The 22,485-nt window shown below is 42.7% G+C and overlaps 1 protein-coding gene across 1 annotated transcript in view; it reads right to left on the bottom strand.

Moving 5' to 3' along the window:
• Nucleotides 1-22,485, bottom strand: part of map7b (microtubule-associated protein 7b) — a gene marked incomplete at its 5' end in the record, with an annotated part of 94,121 nt that overhangs the window by 7,764 nt on the left and 63,872 nt on the right. Inside the window, 9 exons of the mRNA XM_080452928.1 lie at nucleotides 742-880; nucleotides 1,200-1,233; nucleotides 3,031-3,087; nucleotides 4,101-4,205; nucleotides 6,544-6,715; nucleotides 8,510-8,660; nucleotides 13,391-13,650; nucleotides 16,681-16,799; nucleotides 19,534-19,742. Coding sequence (XP_080309054.1) covers nucleotides 742-880; nucleotides 1,200-1,233; nucleotides 3,031-3,087; nucleotides 4,101-4,205; nucleotides 6,544-6,715; nucleotides 8,510-8,660; nucleotides 13,391-13,650; nucleotides 16,681-16,799; nucleotides 19,534-19,742 — 1,246 coding nt within the window. The remainder of the gene's footprint in view (nucleotides 1-741; nucleotides 881-1,199; nucleotides 1,234-3,030; nucleotides 3,088-4,100; nucleotides 4,206-6,543; nucleotides 6,716-8,509; nucleotides 8,661-13,390; nucleotides 13,651-16,680; nucleotides 16,800-19,533; nucleotides 19,743-22,485) is intronic.

Here is a 22,485-nt window from a genome sequence, read left to right as displayed (position 1 = left end):
CATCATATATGGAAGGGCCCCAGGCAGGAGCCCTCGTCAGGGGCCTCAAACCCAGTGAGAATCACAGCTGTAAATACAGAGGAGTGGCCCCGCCCACACATTTCATATTTGATGAACACATTGACTGCCAGAGTTTTTTCAGAACAGTCTGTAGCCTCTGCCAGGGTTTTGAACGATTTTGGTACCTTTTCGCATAGCCACAGAATATTTTCCTCCAGTATGATTGATCCCCAGATAATTTCTAATGACAGATGAGATTCAGGTGTGGTTTCACAAATGTCAACGAGGTCATTATGACCTCGTTGACATGTGTTGTCTGATGTTTGAAAATAGCTCAAAACCAGTAGTTTTAAACCAAAAAACTATGTGAATTGTTTGTCCGTTTGAATTTTAACATTGAAGTGGATGGAGCAGCAAATCTTTGGAAATTGTTCTCCTTATTCGTTTTGAATATCGAAAAAATTTCAATACTAAATAATTAGAGAATCTTTTTAGATTTTTTTTTTTGAATTTATTTTTATTTTTATTTATTTTTCCAGAACGTTTTTAAACGTCTTTGGCAGTTAATGTGTTAACCTTTACGTTTCATTTTAGTAAATGGTCTATGGCCGCGCGGCCCAGTTCCCCCGAAGGGCCCCTGAGAGCCAAGGGGCCCCTGAGGGCCACGGCCCCGGCGGCCCAACGGCTAATCCAGCCCTGAGTACAACGAACCGTACAGTATTTTCTAGTGTTCCGTCCTACCTCCGGCCAGTAGGGGTCAGTGTCGCAGTGCCGGGGTCATCACTAGGAACAGGATGCGACGCTTGGTGTCCGTTGCCGTTTCTCTGTAGTGACGACGACGGGCTCAACGCCGACGGAGCCGCAGACGCAGCGCTCCCTGCTGGGGAGGAGGTGTCATGTTATGTTTATTTCTTTAACCCATTAAGACCTGAGGAGATTCTTTAAAAAAACAATCTAAATCCTAACAGTTAAAAAAAAAGAAAAAGTAAAACATTATTTTTTCAAGATTTTTCAAAAATAGCAGATCTACAAGCTTGTATGAGCTTGTATATCTGCTATTTTTGAATAGCCAAATAAATGACGCCACACCGTCTACACTCGCACAATGAGCTCAGCTTTAGTTAGGCAAACGTTTCTGTCAATAGAGCTCCTTCAGACCTGAAGAAGGTCTATAGACCAGGTCTAATGAGGACACTTACCTGCATCTTCTCCATTTCTTTGAGGAGAAACTTTCTAGAGAGAAAACAGGAAAAAAAACAGGAGAAAAAAAAAGGTTTTAGTAAAACATCCAAACTTGTGCTTGTAGATCGGCTATTTTCACTATAGTTTGGGTACCGGGCAAACACCTGTGGAATGCCCTCCCCTCCCCACTCTGCCCCACACCTGTGGAATGCCCTCCCCGCTCTGCCCCACGCATGTGGAATGCCCTCCCCTCCCCTCCCCGCTCTGCCCCACGCATGTGGAATGCCCTCCCCTCCCCTCCCCGCTCTGCCCCACGCATGTGGAATGCCCTCCCCTCCCCTCCCCGCTCTGCCCCACGCATGTGGAATGCCCTCCCCTCCCCTCCCCACTCTGCCCCACGCATGTGGAATGCCCTCCCCTCCCCTCCCCACTCTGCCCCACACCTGTGGAATGCCCTCCCCTCCCCGCTCTGCCCCACGCATGTGGAATGCCCTCCCCTCCCCTCCCCGACCACTTGAGAGCACAGCCATCTACCGGTGCGTTTAGAAATGGACTCAAAACATACCTCTTTAACTAAGTTTTGGCTTTTCCCCAGTTTTTTTCCTGCATTTTCTTTTTTTCTTTTCTTTTTTCGTTGTTTCTGTCGTGCCTTTGTTTATTTTTTGTGCCATTAAATGTCCGGGATTCGCAAGCACAGGATCCCTCCACATGCCTCCAAGACCCGCCACAGACTGTTGATCAGAGCTATGGCTATGTTTTAGGCATCTTACCCCACCTCCATCAGTGATCAGACTCTCGGCCTGATTGATTTTCCGATTTGCCTATCAGACCCTCAGCCTGCTCTGGCAGGTTGCCATAGCAACCAGATACAGGAAGTCTGACCTCTTTATCACATGACCGAGGTTGGGAGGATGGGAGGTTGGGACTAGAGGTTAGGGCCGCAAAGCAAAGCGGGGAGGGAGGAGATGAGAGGAGAGGAGAGGAGAGGAGAGGAGAGGAGAGGAGAGGAGAGGAGAGGAGAGGAGAGGAGAGGAGAGGCCAGAGGGGCCGGACTTCGCATGACGTGTGTGCAGAGTGACTAGGCCAGTGCTGTCTGGACCAACCTCGGATCGGGCCTAGATGTCAGGGCCACGAAGCGGCCCTCACATCTAGTTATTTTTATTATCATCATCTGTGAGCTCCACAGGCGAGCACAGGTGTGCAACCTGCTGGGAGCAGCAGAGTTTTACACCTGGAGGCGAAGCAAACCTTTAACACCTGATTCATCATGGTTTCAGTACATAGCAGATCTACAAGCCTTTAAAACCTGATTCATCATGGTTACAGCACATAGTAGATCTACAAGCTCACAACGTGTTGCAAAGAACAACTCAGGCTTAGGGCTGGGTGCAATAACCGCGATTGTGTACTGCATACGTCGAGTTCATAACCACGATTATTATTATAAAAAAAAAGAATGTATTTAATTCAAAACAGCTTTTTTTTGGGAGATACCGTCAGTAACTGATTTATTAACACGAAAGCTAAACATCCATACTGCCGCAGCCCTACTCAGGCTATGCTTCAATTACTGTAGCAGTTGAACGTGACGCGTTGTGAGGAAGAGACCTTTGCAGACCTCTATCTCTGAGCGGGCCGTACGCTGGGGTCAAAGTCACCATAGATTGATAAATGCCGAAAAAATCTATAAAATAAATGAGGGCCACAGAGATTATGTGAGGAAGTCCTGGATCTCTCTTGAAGCCCGTTTAAATACTGTACACATTTCAAACACATCTACTGTTTACATGTTAACAAACAGAGACCGTCACCAGCCTAATAGTAAGATATGAAAGGCTTATGTCTGACCTGTATCTTGTCCGTTGTGTCTGAACGTCTTGTTCTCTTCATGATCTCCTCCAGACGCTGAGAGAAACAGGACAAAACATTTAGAAAACAATCACTAACCAGTGGTGGAAATAACTAGGTACATTTACTCAAGTACTGTACTTAAGTACACTTTTGAGTTATTTTTGGGCGGTGAAACCGCCCCTATATTTGAGGTTTGGACATCGACATTCGCTGCACTGTGATTGGCCATCATTGTACCCCCCCCCACCCATTGTACCCCCCCAACCCTGCGCTGTGATTGGCCACCATTGTACCCCCCTAACCCTGCACCGTGATTGGCCAATCACAGTCTATTCAGGACTGTGATTGGCTAGTGAAACACATGACACATGTGCATAGCCCTATAAATAGGACTATGCACTTAAAAAAAACACCCCTAAGTTAGGGGTGTACAATGGTTGGTCCACAATATGACTTTCTTTAAGTGAACTTCCATCACTGTGATGACCACTGTGACCACACCGCCCACTGTGATGACCACTGTGACCACACCGCCCACTCTGATGACCACTGTGACCACACCGCCCACTGTGATGACCACTGTGACCACACCGCCCACTTCACACTATGGTGTGATTTTTACTTTACTACTGGAGTATTTCCAATTTTCAATACTTTTACTTCTACTCCATTAGGCTGCATCTCAGAGGCAAATATTGTACTTTTACTCCACTAAAATTATTATATTATAAAGCATACATTAACCACTTTTTTGTTTTGCTTTTTTTGTTTTATATATAGGCTATTTGAAAACAGCAGATCTACAAGCTCACAACGCGTCGCATCGCGACACGTTGTGAGCTTGGAGATCTCCTATTTTCAAACATTCTAGTACTTTCACTTTTGGTACTTTAAGTATATTTGGATGCCAATACTTTTGTACTTTAACATTTTGAACACGGGCATTTTACTTGTAACAGAGTATTTCTACATTGCAGTATTGATACTTTTACTTCAGTAGAAAATGTGAATACTTTTCCCACGTGTGTGCAAGTGTGTGTGTGTGCATGTCTGTGCGTGCGTGATACCTTCTTCCTCTCCAGACGTTCTGCCTCTTCCTTCTGGAAGTGTTTCTCTCTCTCCTTTCTGAGTCTGTCTGCTTCCTCCTTCTGTCTGGACTCCTCTTCCTCCTTCTGCACACACACACACACACACACACACACACACACACACACACACACACACACACACACACACACACACACACACACACACACACACACACACACACACACACACTTTATTTGCGTTCACATTTTAACAAGACATTCTTGAACACAAACAATAGTAAATTATCACTGAACAGAATTTAACCAATGCCTTATCAGCTCTTATTGGCTTATTGGGCATTCCTGCAACAATCTGCAGGCCTCTCACAACTGAATTGTACGCATCGAGATCAGTTTCTTCTCTGCGACCGTGGAGTCCGTTCTCCTCCACGGCTGTGAATGCTGGACACTAAAGCGAGCCCTACAGAAGAACCCTGGACGGGTGCTACACCAGAATGTTAGGTGTGGTCCTGAACATCAACCAGGACGAGCACATTACCAACAAGCGTCTGTACGGGGCACTACCAAAGTGTATCAGAAAAGATAGCAGTCAGGAGGATGAGACTAGCCGGCACCGAGAATTCCTGGTCAAAAAGCTGGCACCGTGGGAACCAACACACGGGCATGGATCGAGAGGACGTCTCACACCTACCTACGTGGAGGTACTAAGGAAAGATGCTGGTGCAGAAACACCTTCCTACGTGGAGGTACTAAGGAAAGATGCTGGTGCAGAAACACCTTCCTACGTGGAGGTACTAAGGAAAGATGCTGGTGCAGAAAGCACCAAGAAGCTGGCCAGAGGTATGGAGAACCCAGATGACGTAGAGAAGTGTGGACATTACTAGGGGTGTCGGAAAAAAATCGATTCGAGTACGAATCGCGATTCTACTGTTGGACGATTCAGAATCGATTCTCATTTTTAAAAAATCGATTTAAATTTTTTTTTTTTTTTTTTTTTTTTTTTTTAGGATCTTGGATTTACCTTTGTGTTTTTACATTATTATCAGTTGATAAAACCTTTACAATTATAAAAGCTACATAAATGTACTCTGTTCTCATGCCAGCAGATTGGAGTAGATCCTGAAATCCTATGTTTTGAATCAAGAATCGTTTTGAATCGAAAATCGTTTGAATCGGAAAAAAATTTGAATCGAGAATCGTTTATTTTGAAAAAATCGATAAAAATCGGAATCGTGACCCCAAGAATCGGAATCGAATCGATTCGTGAGATAGCAGACGATTCACAGCCCTAGACATTACCCAGGCTTCCAAACAGTGTTGATTTTGACAACCAATCTTGGTTTAGTTTTAGTCTTTTGAATCAATCCATTTTTCTTTGTCATATTTTAGTCATCTGAAATGTTTTAGTTTTTGTCTAGTTTTAGTCGACTAAATATCAGATTATAGTCGACTAAATCTACAGTTGATTTAGTAGACTGAAATGTATGTCGGCGGTGCCTTGATGGCGTCGTAATGGTGGATTTTACACTTGGTTGCATGCTGAAAATAGCCGATCTACACGAGCACAACGTGTCACGCTGCGACGCGTTGTGAGCTTGTAGATCTGCTATTTTCAGCCCCGAGTGCAACCCGAGCGCAACCAAACATAAAATGACTTGTCTTTTAGTTCTACTGGATCTCTTCTCCACTAGATCCCTCACTAACATTTTATACTTGTTGACGAAATTGTCAATATATTTAGTCTTAGTTTTAGTCACCATAGTTTAGTTTATATTTAGTTTTTTTTTTGGTTTTCGTCAGTGAAAAAAGGTAGTCGACGAGCATTTTTCGTCATAGTTTTTGTCGACGAAATCAACACTGCTTCCAAATATGAACGCAAGCAGTTTACACGTGTAACCAAGCTGTATAATAGCATCCTTAAAGGTTCTATGTGACATTCATTTTCACTTTTTTATTTTGGGGGGTTTATGACCTCAATTACACCCCAAAAACCTGAACTTTGAACATTCAGTGGATTTTCTGTGGTCTGGGGTTTTCTGAATAATTAGGCTGAAAAAAGATTTCCCCTTGGAGAGTGAAGTCACAGGCCATTAATCCCGCCCACTCTCCTCCTCGCCCCTCCCCTCCCCTATCCTTTCCTTTGGAGGCGATGATTGACAGACAAAATCCCTCAACAGCGACACCCGCAGGCAAAGATGACTTTTTTCATTGCAGTTGAAAAGGCTTTAGAAATGTGAGAGAAAAACACCTGCAATGGCTCACTGGAGTGGAACTTTCAGTTAAAACTTTTTATACACGTTTGAAGGACCATGACAAAGACTTTTAATGTGTGGTAAAACTGAACGTCATGAAACCTTTAAGACGTATAGATCCTCCCGCAGAGAAACGCTTGTTTGAAAGCAAGCCTCAGTACGGTGACCAGAAACATTGCTAGACAGATCTCTCTCTCTTTCTCTCTCACCTGTCTCTGTAGTCTCTCGGCCTCCTCTCGTTCTCTCCGAGCTCTCTCCTCCTCGGCGTGTCTCTCCTCCTCCTCTCTGCGTCTCCTCTCCTCCGTCCTCCTCGTCTCCTCCTGCTCCTCTCTCCTGGCTCGCTCCTCTGCCTTGCGGCGAGCCAGCTCCTCCTTGGCCAGCCTGGAGGCACAGAGACATGAAACCATGAGCTCTTTGGCAGCGGTGGAAAAAGACTCACATTCTTTACTTAAGTAAAAGTATCAATACTGCAATATAGAAATACTCTGGTACAAGTAAAAGTCCGGAATTTAAAATGTACTTGAGTAAAAGTACAAAAGTATTGGGATAAAAATGTACTTAAAGTACCAAAAATACTACAAGCTCACGATCTACAAGCTCACAACGCGTCGCATTGCGACGCGTTGTGAGCTTGTAGATCGGCTATTTTCAAATAGCCTATGTATAAAATAGGGCTAAAGTGGTTAATGTGTGTTTTATAATGTATTAATTTATATCTGCAAAGTAACTAGTAAGTAACTAAAGTTTTCAAATAATTGTAGTGGAGTAAAAGTACAATATTTGCCTCGGAGATGTAGTGGAGTAGAAGTAAAAGTACTGATAATTGGAAATACTCCGGTAAAGTAAAAGCATCTAAAAAAGATTGGTGAAGGAAGCGGCGCTGGAATCCAACCGCCTGGGTTTGGATCCGCCCTTCAAGACCATCGATAGGGCTCGCTCTTTCAGGCTACTCACACGGACACGGAAATAACGGCAACCGAAGATTTCCGACCCCCATAATGACATGTATTTGTCCGCGGACCCCCATCTCTATATATCTATATATATAATTTATATCTTGAACTCACTCTGGACAACAGACTTAGGTTTGATAAACACATTACATCTATCCATAAATGTTTTCAGCAAAGACTTTATGTGATCCGCAAGTTGTGATCATTATCTGCTGCCCCTCATCTTCTGCTATTACTGTACAAAAGTATCATTCAACCCGTTTTGTTGTATTGTTCCGCATGTTTTTTTACCATACTGTCCATGACTAACAGAAACAAACTTTACAGTATCACCCGTATCGCCTCCAAAATCATCGGAATTCCCACACTTGCTGATATGAACAATAAGGCCATCACACGCTTAGCACTTTCAATAACAAATGAATGACCTCATGCCATCTGGTCAGAGATACAGAACCTTAAAGTGGAAAAAGGTTCGTTTTAGCAGGAGTTTTGTCCCCTCAGCCATCGCGGCATTAAACCAACTGCCCCGTCCATAGGAGGGTTTTCTGTGTACACTGTAGGGGTGGGACGATATGGGTACCTCACGATACGATATATATCACGATATTAGGCCCACGATAACAATATATATCACGATATTCGACGATGTTCGATATATTGCGATATCACGATATTCGATATATATTGCAAGAAATTTCACCAACGATATATCAGGATATCTGAAAATATCGATAATTGCGATATCACGATATATTGCATGAAAATTCACCAACGATATATCACGATAGTCCTTGTATTCAATTCATAAACACATAAAATAGCACCAAACAGTTCAAAATCATCATAACAAAAATACAGAGTAGGAAAAACAACGTATCAAAAAAATAAAAATAAAAAATAGATAGTTTTCGGCAGGATATCGATTATTTATCGCGGGAGAAAGTATCGCGATATATCGATATATCGTCCCACCCCTAGTACACTGGGGACCTCATGATTTTGTCTTTGTGATATGTTGTTTTTGTTGTCATGTTGTTATGTTGTTTTTGTTGTTATTAACCAACAGACCTTGTGAAGACAATTTTCCCCTTGGGGACAATAAACATTATTATTACTATCTCAAAAAATGTTGTTCCAGGGATCAATTTCATTTTTTTTAAAAAATCACGATAAACCATAATAAGGATTATCGTCCCACACATCCCCATACTGTGTGTACCTGGCCTGTTCTTCCTGTATCCTGCGTTCCTCGTCCTCCCGCTCCCTCTGTTCTCGGGCCTGCCGTCGTTTCTCAGCCAGGATGCGGCTGGCCTCCTCTGGGTCCGTGGTGCCGGCGGAGGGCCGGTGGGCCGGAGGACTGCTCACACTCTCTGAACAGAACACACAACAAAACAGACACACAGTGGGGTTAGGGTTAAAGCCTGAGGGCCCTATATTTAGCATTGCGCAAGGGACGTTCCGGTGCAAAAGTTGCTATCTCCTGACAGCAGCCTTATCCCTAAAACACCAGCGCTACCCGTTACATTATGCATAGGTGTGGTTAGGGACTATGGACTAGGACTCAAGAATTGTTTTCAGTGACGTTCAATGACAATTTCAACATTTCTTCTTAACTCATTGAGTGCCATAATTATTAATATCTATTTCTGGCCATTACAATTTTTATTAAAATTTAAAATTTGGTAAAAAAAAAAAGTGCTTAGGAAGCGAGATACAGCCTTTTTCAGTTATAAGTTAAACAAGGAGTGGATGGAGCTGCAAATCTTCAGATAATGATATCTTGGCTTCATTTTTATTTTTATTTTCAAAAACACGTGAAACACGTTAATGGCACGTTGCACCATAGCGCTAAAACACGTGAAACACGTTAATGGCACTTCATTGAGTTAAATAAACACATTTTGCTCTCCTCAAAAACTACATTTGTTGTATTTTTGAGAAACTGCCATGTCATGTTGTCAGGAAATGGGAGTTATGAAAGCACCCAAAATGTTTTTTTTTTTTTTCAAAATTTGACATGCTGAGCTGCACCTCTAAATCTGAATGCTTTTTCCCCAAACTTTGCAAAAATCATTTGTACATTTGGAGCTAAATGCAACCTTTGGACAGTTTGCCATTTTTACATTAAATCTTTTTGCATCGCATTTTGATGCACCCTAGGACAGTGATGCACCCTAGGACAGTGATGCACCCTAGGACAGTGGTTCTCAAACCTTTTCGTGTCAAGGACCCGCAAATTCATACATCTTTGGCCACGGAGCCCCAAAATATGTTGTGCCAGGAGTTGTGCCCCCAGAAAAGCAAAGATTTGTATAAAAATGTTTCACTAATGTTCAAGGTTTTTTGAAACATAGCAGATCTACAAGCTCATAGCTGCCATGTTTGAATAGCGAAAGGATAAAAAGTATAACTACTTTTGCTGGGGACCCCCTGGCCTAGAACACCCCCCCAAAGGGCCCCTTGGGATCCCCATACACAAATTTAACCAACACCCTGGGGTACTTCTGTGCATCTGTGTCACTTGTTCATTTGAGCTAAAAAAGCATTATTTTACACTTTGGCTATTCAAAAATAGCAGATCTACAAGCTCGTAGTGCGGCACCGAGTGCCGCACTACGAGCTTGTAGATCTGCTATTTTTGAAAAATCGTGAAAATGTGTGCAAATCTTTGAATATACATTGTTTAAAGCGAACATTTTTAACTCTATTCTTTGCTTCTGGGGGGTCCCTGGAACAACATATTTTGAGATGTGGGGTCCGCGGCCAAATACATATAATTATGGGGGTCCTTGACATGAAAAAGTTTGAGAACCACTGATATAGAAACGTACGTTTTTCAGAAAACCGTTTAGGATTTAGAAGACATTTTGCAGAATCGGAACCTCAGGCCTTAATGGGTTAACACTAGCACGACTGGGGGGGATCAAAAACGGTCTTTTTGATCCCCAAATCAGGCTATTCTATTGGTCACGGTCTCCCCTCTGTGCTCCAGACGAGCTCACACCTTCTCCCCCACACAGTGGGGGGTTCCATTGTCTTTTAACCCTTTAAGACCGGGGGACGCATCTGTGTAACCACTTTATCCATATTTTATACTTTTGGCTATTCAAAAATAGCAGATATACAAGCTCATAGCGCGGCACCGAGTGCCGCGCTATGAGCTTGTAGATCTGCTATTTTTTTTTAAATCGTTTTTATTTTTTTGCAAATCTTTGAATATATATCTATAAAGCAATTGTTTTTTACTCAAATCTTTGCTTCTGGGGGTCCCTGGATTTGTTTTTTTTTAGATGCGGGTCTGCAGCCAAATACATATCGTTGTGGGGCTCCTTGACACTGACATTAATATTATAGCAACATAAGTGTTTCAGAAAACTGTTTTAAACTGATTTAGAAGACATTTGTAGAATCCCCAGAAGCAATAACATTTTAGCTAGAAATGCTCGCTTTAAATATATATATATTCAAAGATTTGCACAACATTTTTCACGATTTTTCAAAAATAGCAGATCTACAAGCTCATAGCGCGGCACTCGGTGCCGCGCTATGAGCTTGTATATCTGCTATTTTTGAATAGCCCAACGAAATCTAAAAATGACACACAGATGCGTTCTCAGGTCTTAAAGAGTTAAAAGAAAAAGCGTATAAAACAGCGCGATCTGTAGCGTCACATTAAACTCTTCAGTGAAACATGGAGCCTATATGAACGCTGAAGCCACTGTCTAATTACGTGACTATCTCCATTGTCCAAAACACATGGATATCTCTTGACAAACCAATATTATTATTATTCATAATAATAATATTCACATTATTGTCTGAGCGTAAAGCTCTCATTCTATCAGCTGTCCACGTCGCTGACAAACGCGTCTCCTCTCCTCCTCCCTGTCAGCGCAACAAGTGAACACATCGCTATGTTCCACAAATGTGCTCATTCCTGCTCTACTCCTGCGCTAAATATCTGATCTACAAACATAAAACAGTCGCTCTGCCTGACGAGCCCTCTGCTTGTAGATCAGATCTGTTGGCACAGCATTAGAAAACAGCGCGATCTGTAGCGAACACATCGGTATGCTTCACACATGTGCTCAATCCTGCGCAAAATATCTGATCTTCAAGCATAAAACAGTTGCTGCGTGACAAGCTGTATGCTTGTAGATCCTATCTTTTTCCACCACTTTGCAGTGAGGTGGGTTGCCAAATTCTGCGAGAGAAATAAGCAGTCAGGTCTATGAAAATGTTACTGCATGCGTCGTTGTGCCCTGAGAAAACAGTGAGGCATGAATGGGGTTTATAGCCGAGGCTAATTTGCAACCCCAGTCCCTGGTTAGACCTTTCTATATAAATATTTACCTAATAAAAAAATCATTTACAAAAGGACATGCATGAAGCTCTAATCTAAACAAGTATGAAAAGATATTTATATCTGCAAAGTAACTAGTAACTAAAGTTTTCAAATAATTGTAGTGGAGTAAAAGTACAAGATTTGCCTCTGAGCTGTAGTGGAGTAGAACATTATTACCATTAAAATGTAATTATATATATAATTATAATAATAATAATAATAATAATAGAAAGACGTGAAAAGAAAGCCCAAAGTCGCTTATAATAAGCAGACATGGCAACATAGTGCTCGTCTACGGGCCGCTCTGCGGGGGGTCTCGAGGTGTCAACTCTCTTCCCTGGGGGAGAGAGGGTGAGAGCGGTCAATTTAGCTGAAATATAACGGCTGGGATGGTATATATGGTGTTAATTTCATATTTATAATACGTTTCAGAAAGAAAAAATCACACCCTGTGTGAAGTGGGCGGTGTCTTGCTAGCTAATCACAATACTGAATGGAGTCAACCAATCATGTACAAAAGATAAATACATTTATTGAAACACTCTTTATGATGGACGAAACCATAACTTGAAAAAAACCAATTTATGGTTTTTTTCAAGTTATGGTTTCTTATATAGGGTTATGCACATGTGTCATGTGACCCTGGCCAATCACAGTCCTGAATAGATTGTGATTGGCCAATCACGGTGCAGGATAATTGTACACATTTCCAAAACTCACTTATAGGGGCGGTTTCACAGCGCAGGATATTTGTAAATTTTTCCAAACCTCACTTGTAGGGGCGGTTTCACCGCCCAAAAAAAAGCGGAGATGACTAGGAAAAGTCATGAAAGGGGAACTTTCTCAGAGCTTCATGAGAGAAGAGGGCGGCCATAGCCATTGGGGCGGCCATAGCTGAGTGGTTAGTGAGCCCGCCTAGGGAACCAGCTGGCCCTGGTTGCCCCAGGTTCGATTCCAGGCTATCCCAGCATATGTGCCGATGATATGAAATTTGTCCCTGAGCAAGACTCTTAACCCCTAATTGCTCACAGGTTCTCATTGGAAACAAGACCGCAAGGACTTTCATGAACGACCTGTTAACTCTTACCCTGCCAGAGTTTTTTCAAAAAGTCTGTAGCCTCTGCCAGGGTTTTGACCGATTTTGGTACCTTTTCGCATAGCCACAGAATATTTTTCTCCAGTATGATTGATCCCCAGAAAATTTCTAATCACAGATGAGATTCAGGTGTGGTTTCACAAATGTCAACGAGGTCAATTTGACCTTGTTGTCATGTGTTGTTTGATGTTTGAAAATAGCTCAAAACCAGTAGTTTCAAACCAAAAAACATTGTGAATTGTTTGTCCGTTTCAATTTTAACATTGAAGTGGATGGAGCAGCAAATCTTTGGGAATTGTTATCTCCTTATTCGTTTGGAATATCGAAAAGGTGTCAATACTAAATAATTAGAGAATCTTTTTAGATTTTTTTTTTTTTGAAAAAAGTTTTTTTTTTTTTTTCAAAGACGTTTTTAAACGTCTTTGGCAGGCAATAGCTGAAGGCCCAAAGACGTTTATAAACGTCTTTGGCAGTTATAGAGTTAAAAAGGAATTATCCTAAATTATCCTAATTATCCTAAGATAATCCACTTTACATTCTCAAAATCGTCCATATTGACCGGCTAGTCATGCGAGTGTTAAACGATAGAACTGAAGTCATTTCTTAGGGTGAACTAACCCGTTTTCGGGGACATAAATGAGGCTCTGGTCTATACTGACCTCCGGCCGCTGACGTCTGCTCCCCCCCGCTCAGCTTGTTCTGACCCAGAGGCTGTGGGCGGGGCTGCATGTGGGCGGGGCCGAGCGCCTCCTCCTCCTCCTCCTCTCCTCCCTGATGGGACCCCGCCCCGGGGGAGGGGCTCTCCGTGACGGGGACCCCCCTAACGGGACGCATGTTCCCCAGGTCCTCGGCCCCGCCCGGAGACCTGAGCTGCTTGGGGGTGGGGGGGCGTCCCCCCGCCGCCTTCTGCTGGGGAGGCCTGGTGGTACAGGAGAGGAAGAAGAACCTTTTAAATGGGGGTTAGGGAGTTTTACATGTGTTGTTATTAACACATTGAGTGCCAATCGCGTAGATCTACGCGAACCGGTGCTTTTTCCTTTTTTTTGGTACGGCACATTTCATTGTAGCACCACCGGAAAACGGAATTATTTGGGATCCGGTTTTGCCGATCCCGTCGGCAGTGGTGGAAAGTAACTAAGTACATTTACTTAAGTACTGTACTTAAGTACAATTTTGAGGTATTTGTACTTTACTTGAGTATTTCCAATTTCCAATACTTTTACTTCTACTCCACTACATCTCAGAGGCAAATATTGTACTTTTACTCCACTACAATTATTTGAAAACTTTAGTTACTAGTTACTTTTCAGATATAAACTATGATATAATGAAACATACATTAACCACTTTAGCCCTATTTTATACCTAGGCTATTTGAAAATAGCAGATCTACAAGCTCACAACGCGTCGCATCGCGACGCGTTGTGAGCTTGTAGATCGGCTATTTTCAAATATTTAGTACTTTTACTTTTGGTACTTTAAGTACATTTTGATGCCAATACTTTTGTACTTTTACTCGAGTACATCTTTAATTCTGGACTTTTACTTGTAACAAGAGTATTTTTATATTGCAGTATTGGTACTTTTACTTAAGTAAAGAATTGTAGTACTTTTTCCACCACTGCCCGTCGGCCCCCATTCTAATGACGAAACTGAAACTCCATTTTCTCCTTGTAGTTTTTTCTCCTCGCATATCACTGTTTAACGTAAACCGCTCTAACTACAACATGGATGCCCCGTTTGACACGTGGTCTTCACTGGTAGAAGCCGGGAGATGTCGGCGATGTTTACAAACAGTGCACAGCTCAATCTTAAGGATTTCAACAAGGTCTATGGCGACGTGAAAAAAACTAAAAAACAACAATAACACGTTGGCACTGGTGAGTACATTATGAGATTAAAGGTTTCATGACGTTCAGTTTTACCACACATTAAAAGTCTTTGTCGTGGTCCTTCAAACGTGTATAGAAAGTTTTAACAAAAAATTCCACTCCATTGATCCATGGCAGATGTTTTTCTCTCACATTTCTAAAGCCTTTTCAACTGCAATGAAAAAATAAATCTTTGCCTGCGGGTGTCGCTGGTGAGGGATTTTGCCTGTCAATCATTGCCTCTGCTCCGCCCCCCCCCAAAGGAAAGGATAGGGGAGGGGAGGGGCGAGGAGGAGAGTGGGCGGGATTAATCGGCTGTGACCTCACTGTCGAAGGGCCAAGCTCAGATTACTTTTCAGCCTAATTATTCAGAAAACCCCAGACCCCAGAAAATCCACTGAATGTTCAAAGTTCAGATTTTTTGGGTGTAATTGAGGTCATAAAACCCCCCAAAAAACATGAAAAAAAAAAAAAAGTGAAAATGAATGTCATAGAACCTTTAATGTCTGGCATGGAATGTGTTAACAACCCTTACACTGCCAGGGTTTTTCAAAAATAGTTTTGCCACCTCTGCCAGCATTTTTCCAGGTAAAACATAGGAAACATGTTATTTATTTCTCCGTTTATTTTTTAACATTGAAGTGAATGGAGCAGCAACTTTTTGGAGAATGTTCTCTCCTGGTTCTTTGTGACGAAACGGAAAAAAGCGTTTCTAAATGTTTGTGTCAGTATAAAGAGTAACACACTTTAGACCGGGAGATAATCGGTGTCATTTTTCTTTGGCTATTCAATAGCAGAATAGCAGATCTACAAGCTCATAGCGCGACACTCGGTGCCGCGCTATGAGCTTGTAGATCAAATCTTTGCTTCTGGGGGGGGGTCCCTGGAACAACATATTTTGAGATGGGGGTCCGCGGCCAAATACATATAAATGACAGATGCTTTACTGGTCTTAATGGGATAAATGTGGTTAGGGAGTTAAGGACAGGATCAATGTGGTTAGGGAGTTAAGGACAGGATCAATGTGGTTAGGGAGTTAAGGACAGAAGGGAACCCCTGGAGAAAATGATATGAAATGCTCTGACCCTGGGACAAATAAATCAATGACCTTCCCCCCAAGTGATAACAAAATAAATAATAACTGTAATACTTATTTTTTTTTATTAAAATAAGTGTTAGATGTTAAAGTATTATTCCCATAGTAATCATGGGTCATATACAGTGAATATCATAAGAGACCGAGCCCTGATGCCAAACTATGCTTCATATATCTATGCTCAATACAGATATTTCAATTCAATCCAAGAGTTGTCTGACTGAAATAGGTATCCTGACCTGAACATGTATCTCCTGTTTATTAAAGAGCTGGAGAGACATGGAGACTCCTCACACACTCTATAGTAATGATTACTATCACAATATAGAGCTATTTAACACTGTTACTGAACAAACACTCTATAGTAATGATTACTATCACAATATAGAGCTATTTAACACTGTTACTGAACAAACACTCTATAGTAATGATTACTATCACAATATAGAGCTATTTAACACCGTTACTGAACCAACACTCTATAGTAATGATTACTATCACAATATAGAGCTATTTAACACTGTTACTGAACAAACACTCTATAGTAATGATTACTATCACAATATAGAGCTATTTAACACTGTTACTGAACACACACTCTATAGTAATGATTACTAACAAACACTCTATAGTAATGATTACTATCACAATATAGAGCTATTTAACACTGTTACTGAACAAACACTCTATAGTAATGATTACTATCACAATATAGAGCTGTTTAACACTGTTACTGAACAAACACTCTATAGTAATGATTACTATCACAATATAGAGCTGTTTAACACTGTTACTGAACAAACACTATAGAAATGATTACTATCACAATATAGAGCTATTTAACACTGTTACTGAACAAACACTATAGAAATGATTACTATCACAATATAGATCTATTTAACACTTATTTCACACAAAGACAGAATGGTTTATTGATGAAGAGAATATCTCATGAAAGCTATGACAGATGCACTTCTCCTACCTGCCAGGAGAGGGGGCAGTTCCTTTGCTCTTCTTCTTGTTGGGGAGGAGAGACAGACAGGGAGCCAGAGGGAGAGACAGGTTGCTCCATGACTTCCTCACATGCTCTCTGTCTTTCTGCTGGAGAGAGACAGACAGGGAGAGAGACCCACACAGACAGACAGACAGGGTCAGACAGACAGACAGACAGACACAGACAGACAGACAGACAGACAGACAGACAGGGTCAGAGAGGGATAGACATGTTGCTCTCTGTAATGTCTGCTGGACAGCAAACCTTTTTCCTGCCCAGGCCAGGACCCCCCACAATGATGTGTAGTGTATTTGGCCGTGGGTCAACATTACTGTTCATGTCACGCTTTGAGGCATGTTGTAAACGAGGCATGTTGTAAACGAGGCATGTTGTAAACGAGGCATGTTGTGAACGAGGCATGTTGTTAACGAGGCATGTTATAAACGAGGCATGTTGTGAACGAGGCATGTTATAAACGAGGCATGTTGTGAACAAGGATGACTTTTATTTAGTGTCCATGTAAAACAGTTCAGTCTGAATCTCTGATCGGAGTGATTACATTCTGAATGAAGAAATGATGTTCATGTAAACACAGTCATAGAGTACTTTAAGTTCCTGTGTGTGTGTGTGTGTGTGTGTGTGTGTGTGTGGGGGGGGGGGCAGACAGGTTGGGACGGTGTGTCCTGACTCCTGTAGGAGGATAATCTGTCCCTTGGTGCCAGTGCCCACATGATGACTGCACTAAGAGATCAGCTCTAACTGGATTACTGTCAATGTGACAATCTATCTGACCACATAGTGACCACATAGTGACAATCTATCTGACCACATAGTGACCACATAGTGACCACATAGTGACCACATAGTGACCACATGGTGCCACCTGCACTGTGACAATCTATCTGACCACATAGTGACCACATAGTGACCACATAGTGACAATCTATCTGACCACATAGTGACCACATAGTGACCACATAGTGACAATCTATCTGACCACATAGTGACCACATAGTGACCACATAGTGACCACATAGTGACCACATGGTGCCACTCTGCCAACCTAGGGAGGCCAGGGCCGAGCTCATGCCTCCTTCAATACATGAGAGCCAACTGACCTTCTTGTCACCTGACAGGGGAGAGTTTCCCCGGTAGGACGTAGCGCGTGGAAGGAACACGTTATTCCAACCAGTTCCTTTCCCCTCCATCAGGCGCCCCGGCTGACCAGGGGGAGGCAGTATAGTGACCAGGATTACTGCATGTTTTTGTGAGGGTATTCACTGACACGGGGAGAACATGCAAACTCCACACAGAAAGGCCCTTTCACCAACCCCACCTAGGGTATGGGCACTGATAATCTCTCAAGAACAGCTTCTGCACTGCGTTGGAATCTGTCGGGGAGGTTCGTCATAACGAGTGCGCATTCAGATCAGGAAGTAGGCCGCGCTTTACCCAATCACATGTAGTGGGCGGGATTCACATGTCCGTCGATCTTTCCCCCTCGAAACAAACCGAAACTAATTTAACAATAGCGTCCGCGGAGCAGACAAAACCACGGAAATATATTCACATTTTAACTTACTCTTTCATCATAGAAACAAGTGGGCTTATAACCAAAACGATCCATGTTCTCTGGGAGAAGTGGTGTTAGTGTTCTGTGTAGAAATATTGTTAGTGGGAATGAAAACATAGTCGCACCAAGCGGAAGTGATGCGCTGAAGGCGCATCACAAACACCGGTTTCCTTGTGCTCTGGTGTTACGTTATCGTCCGCCCAGAGCCAACAGACATAGAACAAACAGCAGAGGGCGCTGTTTTTCATTTTCAGTTGGCGATGGGTTCCCAGATTGGGGCACTGATGACGCGGAGGAGAAGACACGCCCCACAGCGCCCACAGCGCCCCCTGGAATGAATAATTATATTTGATTGACCAAAATCCACCCAAACTGCGGTTAACTGCGGCTAAAACCGCGATCGGCGCATCTCTACTGTGTACATTGCTTTGTTATGTGCATGTTGTCAATACATAAATCAATCAATAAAAAAATCACACCCAGTGTGAAGTGGGCGGTGTGGTCACAGTGGTCATCACAGTGATGGAAGTTCACTTAAAGAAAAGTCATATTGTGGACCAACACCCCTAACTTAAAGAGGTGGTGCCATGTTTTTGCACTTTTTCTGTTTTTCATGTGTCTATGAGGTTGATAGAACTTCATAAAGGCCCCCGGTGGTGTTTTTATGGTGTTTTATGTCTTCTCTGACTATTTGGAGTTTCTTCCTGGAGGCTGAAACCTTGAGGGTCAAAAGTGCCAATAGAGAAACAGCGCTTTAGTGACATAGTAAAAACATACCCTCCCCCTCATTATCACACAACAGGTGTGGGCATGAGGAGGAGGAGGGACTAGGACAGGTGGGTGGTGCTAAGGTGGTGGAGGAGGTGCTAAGGTGAGAACTAGGTATACTTAATGAACTGGAGGCGTGTCCACATAAAAACATAATTTTAACACTTTCTGTACACTTTTTTTTTGTTGAAAAAAATCCTTACATAATAATAATACCTTATGATCAGGTTTTAGGGTTGAAAAATATCATGGCACCCCATCTTTAAAAAAAACCATAAATGTGTTTTTTTTAAGTGCATAGTCCTATTTATAGGGCTATGCACATGTGTCATGTTTCACTAGCCAATCACAGTCCTGAATAGACTGTGATTGGCCAATCACGGTGCAGGGTTAGGGGGGTACACTGGTGGCCAATCGCAGCGCAGGATTGGGGGGTGCAAATATCCAAACCTCACATATAGGGGCGGTTTCACCGCCCAAAAATAAAAATAAAAACGTACCGGCGTGGCTCCGCTGGTGGTCTTCCGGCGAGCCGCCGCCGCGCCGGCGTTGTGGGCGTGGTGGAGGTGGGCGGCGGCCTCTCGGCTCAGGTTCCGGTCGTGGCTGCGGCAGTGGGGGAGGGGCTGGGGGAGGGGCTGGGCCTGCAGCGTCTTGAAGGACACGGAGCCCATTGGATGACAGGACACTGAGCGAGGACACACAGGCAGCGCTACCGTGACGATTATGGGCGGGGCATGGGGGGAGGGAGGGGTTGGTTTTTAAGGGGGGTTGAGGGTCGGCGAGGGGAGAGGAGGGGGGAGGGGGGAGGGGTCCACGGGATTGGACGGATCGGGAAACGGCCGGTCGGAGGACGGTTCGATGACGGCGGGAGAAATAAGGAATGATGAGGAAGGAAATAAGGGATATATAAGGAATAATAAGAAGAAAATAAGGAAGAAAAAGAGGAATTATAAGGAAAGAAATACATAATTATGAGGGGGGAAATAAGGAATGATAAGTAATAATAAGAAAGACATAAGGAAGAAAAAGAGGAATGATGAAAGGTGATAATGAAGGAAATAAGGAATGAAATGACGAGGGGGGAGAGAGAAGGGAAGGTTTTTTTGAGGAACGGAGGAGGATGGAGAGAAGTGGTGATGGAGGGAGAGAACAGGAAAGAAGCAGTGACAGAGAGAGAGATAAAAAAGAACGACAGAAAGAGTGTTAGAGCTACTGATTATTAGAGACATATAGAGATCTGCTACTGTCAGAGACTTCAACCAGAAAAACACAGACGTTTGAAACTTGGAGATCCAAGGTTTCTGCCAGACAGCAACGATTAATCAACATATTAACCCATTAAGACCTGAAGAAGCCATCTGTGTCACATTTTCATTTGAGCTAAAAAGCATTATTTTACACTTTGGCTATTCAAAAATAGCAGATATACAAGCTCATAGCGCGGCACTGAGTGCCGCGCTATGAGCTTGTAGATCTGCTATTTTTGAAAAAACTTGAAAATGTGTGCACATTTTTGAAACTTTGAATATATATTGTTTTAAAGCGAACATTTCTAACTCTATTCTTTGCTTCTGGGGGTCCCTGGAACAACATATTTTGAGATGGGGGACCGCAGCCAAATACATATCATTTTGGGGCTCCTTTTACATGAAAAGGTTTGAGAACCACTGATATAGAAACATATGTTTTTTTCAGAATACTGAAAAAAAAAATGTTTTAGACAGATTTAGAAGACATTTTGTAGAATCAGCCTCAGGGGTCTTAATGGGTTAATCAACAAATTAACTCAGCATGCAGTGAGGGACACGCACACACACACGAACGCGCACACACGCACACACACCCCTTAGTGTGTGTGTGTGTGTGTGTGTGTGTAAATGGGTGCAGAACACAGAAGTAAACAAGAGTTTTAAGGAAGATAAAACACATGCAGAGAAACCATGGAGCGACTATATGGGAGCCAGAAGGTTCCTGGTTCACTTCCTGGTCCCAAAGTGTCCTTGAGCAAAACCCCTAACTGCTCCTGGTGAGCAGACTGGTGCCTTGCATTGGTTTCCTCTGCTGCGTGTGTGTGTGTAACAGTGTGTGTGTGTGTAACAGTGTGTGTGTAACAGTGTGTGTGTAACAGTGTGGTGCCAGATACAGACTGGTGAAGGCAGTTTAAGAAGTTAATTCTTTAAGTCTGGGTCCAAATCTGATTAACACCTGAACTGGGTCCCCCCCCCCCAACACACACACACACACACACACACACACACACACACACACACACACACACACACACACACACACACACACACACACACACACACACACACACACACACACACACACACACACACACACACACACACACACACACACACACACACAGCAGATGTTTGTGGATGTACATTCAGCCACAGTCTGGAAGAGGCATTCCTTACCAAGGTGCTAAAGTACCAACGTCTTAAAGGACGACTTCACCACTTTTCAACATATCTTCATATAATACGTCCTCACTAATGCTCATGATAAAATGGTACAATTTTTTTCTAATCAGTCTGTGTCTCAGAGGAGGGCTGTAGACAGTTCAGAAACCCATCTACCAGTGACATCATCGATGGGGAATCCAAGCTAATAGAAACGGCAGGCTTTGTATTCCTGGAAAGTTGCAATGCAACAATAGATCCCATTGTTCTCGCCTTAATACAAATCTGAATACAAAAATTGTAATCTTTTTGGGGGAAAAAAATCCTGCCTAACGATGATGTCACTGGTAGATGGGTTTCTGGACTGTCCACAGCCCTCCTATGAGACACACAGACCAAGTAGATTTTTTTTTATATCATTTTATCATGAGCATTAGTGAGGACCTATTATATGAAGATACGTTGAAAAGTGGTGAAGTCGTCCTTTAAGGATGCTATTATACAGCTTGGTTATGAATGTAAACTACTAGTGTTCGTATTTGGAAGCCTCTGTAATGTCCATAAGCTGGTTGTGAGAGGCCCAGCAGAGGCCTAGGCATTGGCTACATTCTGCTAAGTGTCTGTGATAATTGGCGGTCGCCACATTACGGAGGAGACGGTGTTGATTTGGTCGACCAAAACTATACGACGGAAAAATGCTCGTCGGCTACCTTTTATCACTGAGGAAAACTAAATACAAACTAAATACAAACTAAGCTATGAGGACTGAAGCTAAGACTAAATATATTGACGATTTCGTCAACAAATACAAACTAGACTAAAATGTTAGTGAGGGATCTAGTGGAGAAGAGATCCAGTAGAACTAAAAGACAAGTCATTTTATGTTTGGTTGCGCTCGGGTGTTGCGCTCTGAAAATAGCAGATCTACAAGCTCACAACGCGTTTTGCTGCGACGCGTTGTGAGCTTGTAGATCTGCTATTTTCAGCATGCAACCAAGTGTAAAATCAGCCATTATGACATCATCAAGGCACCGCCAACAT

The sequence above is a fragment of the Gymnoscopelus braueri genome (genome assembly GCF_963280865.1).
Source record: "Gymnoscopelus braueri genome assembly, chromosome: 16".
Taxonomy (NCBI): domain Eukaryota; kingdom Metazoa; phylum Chordata; class Actinopteri; order Myctophiformes; family Myctophidae; genus Gymnoscopelus; species Gymnoscopelus braueri.
Note: the sequence above shows the minus strand (reverse complement) of the source record. Positions and strands in the feature narration are given on the sequence as shown.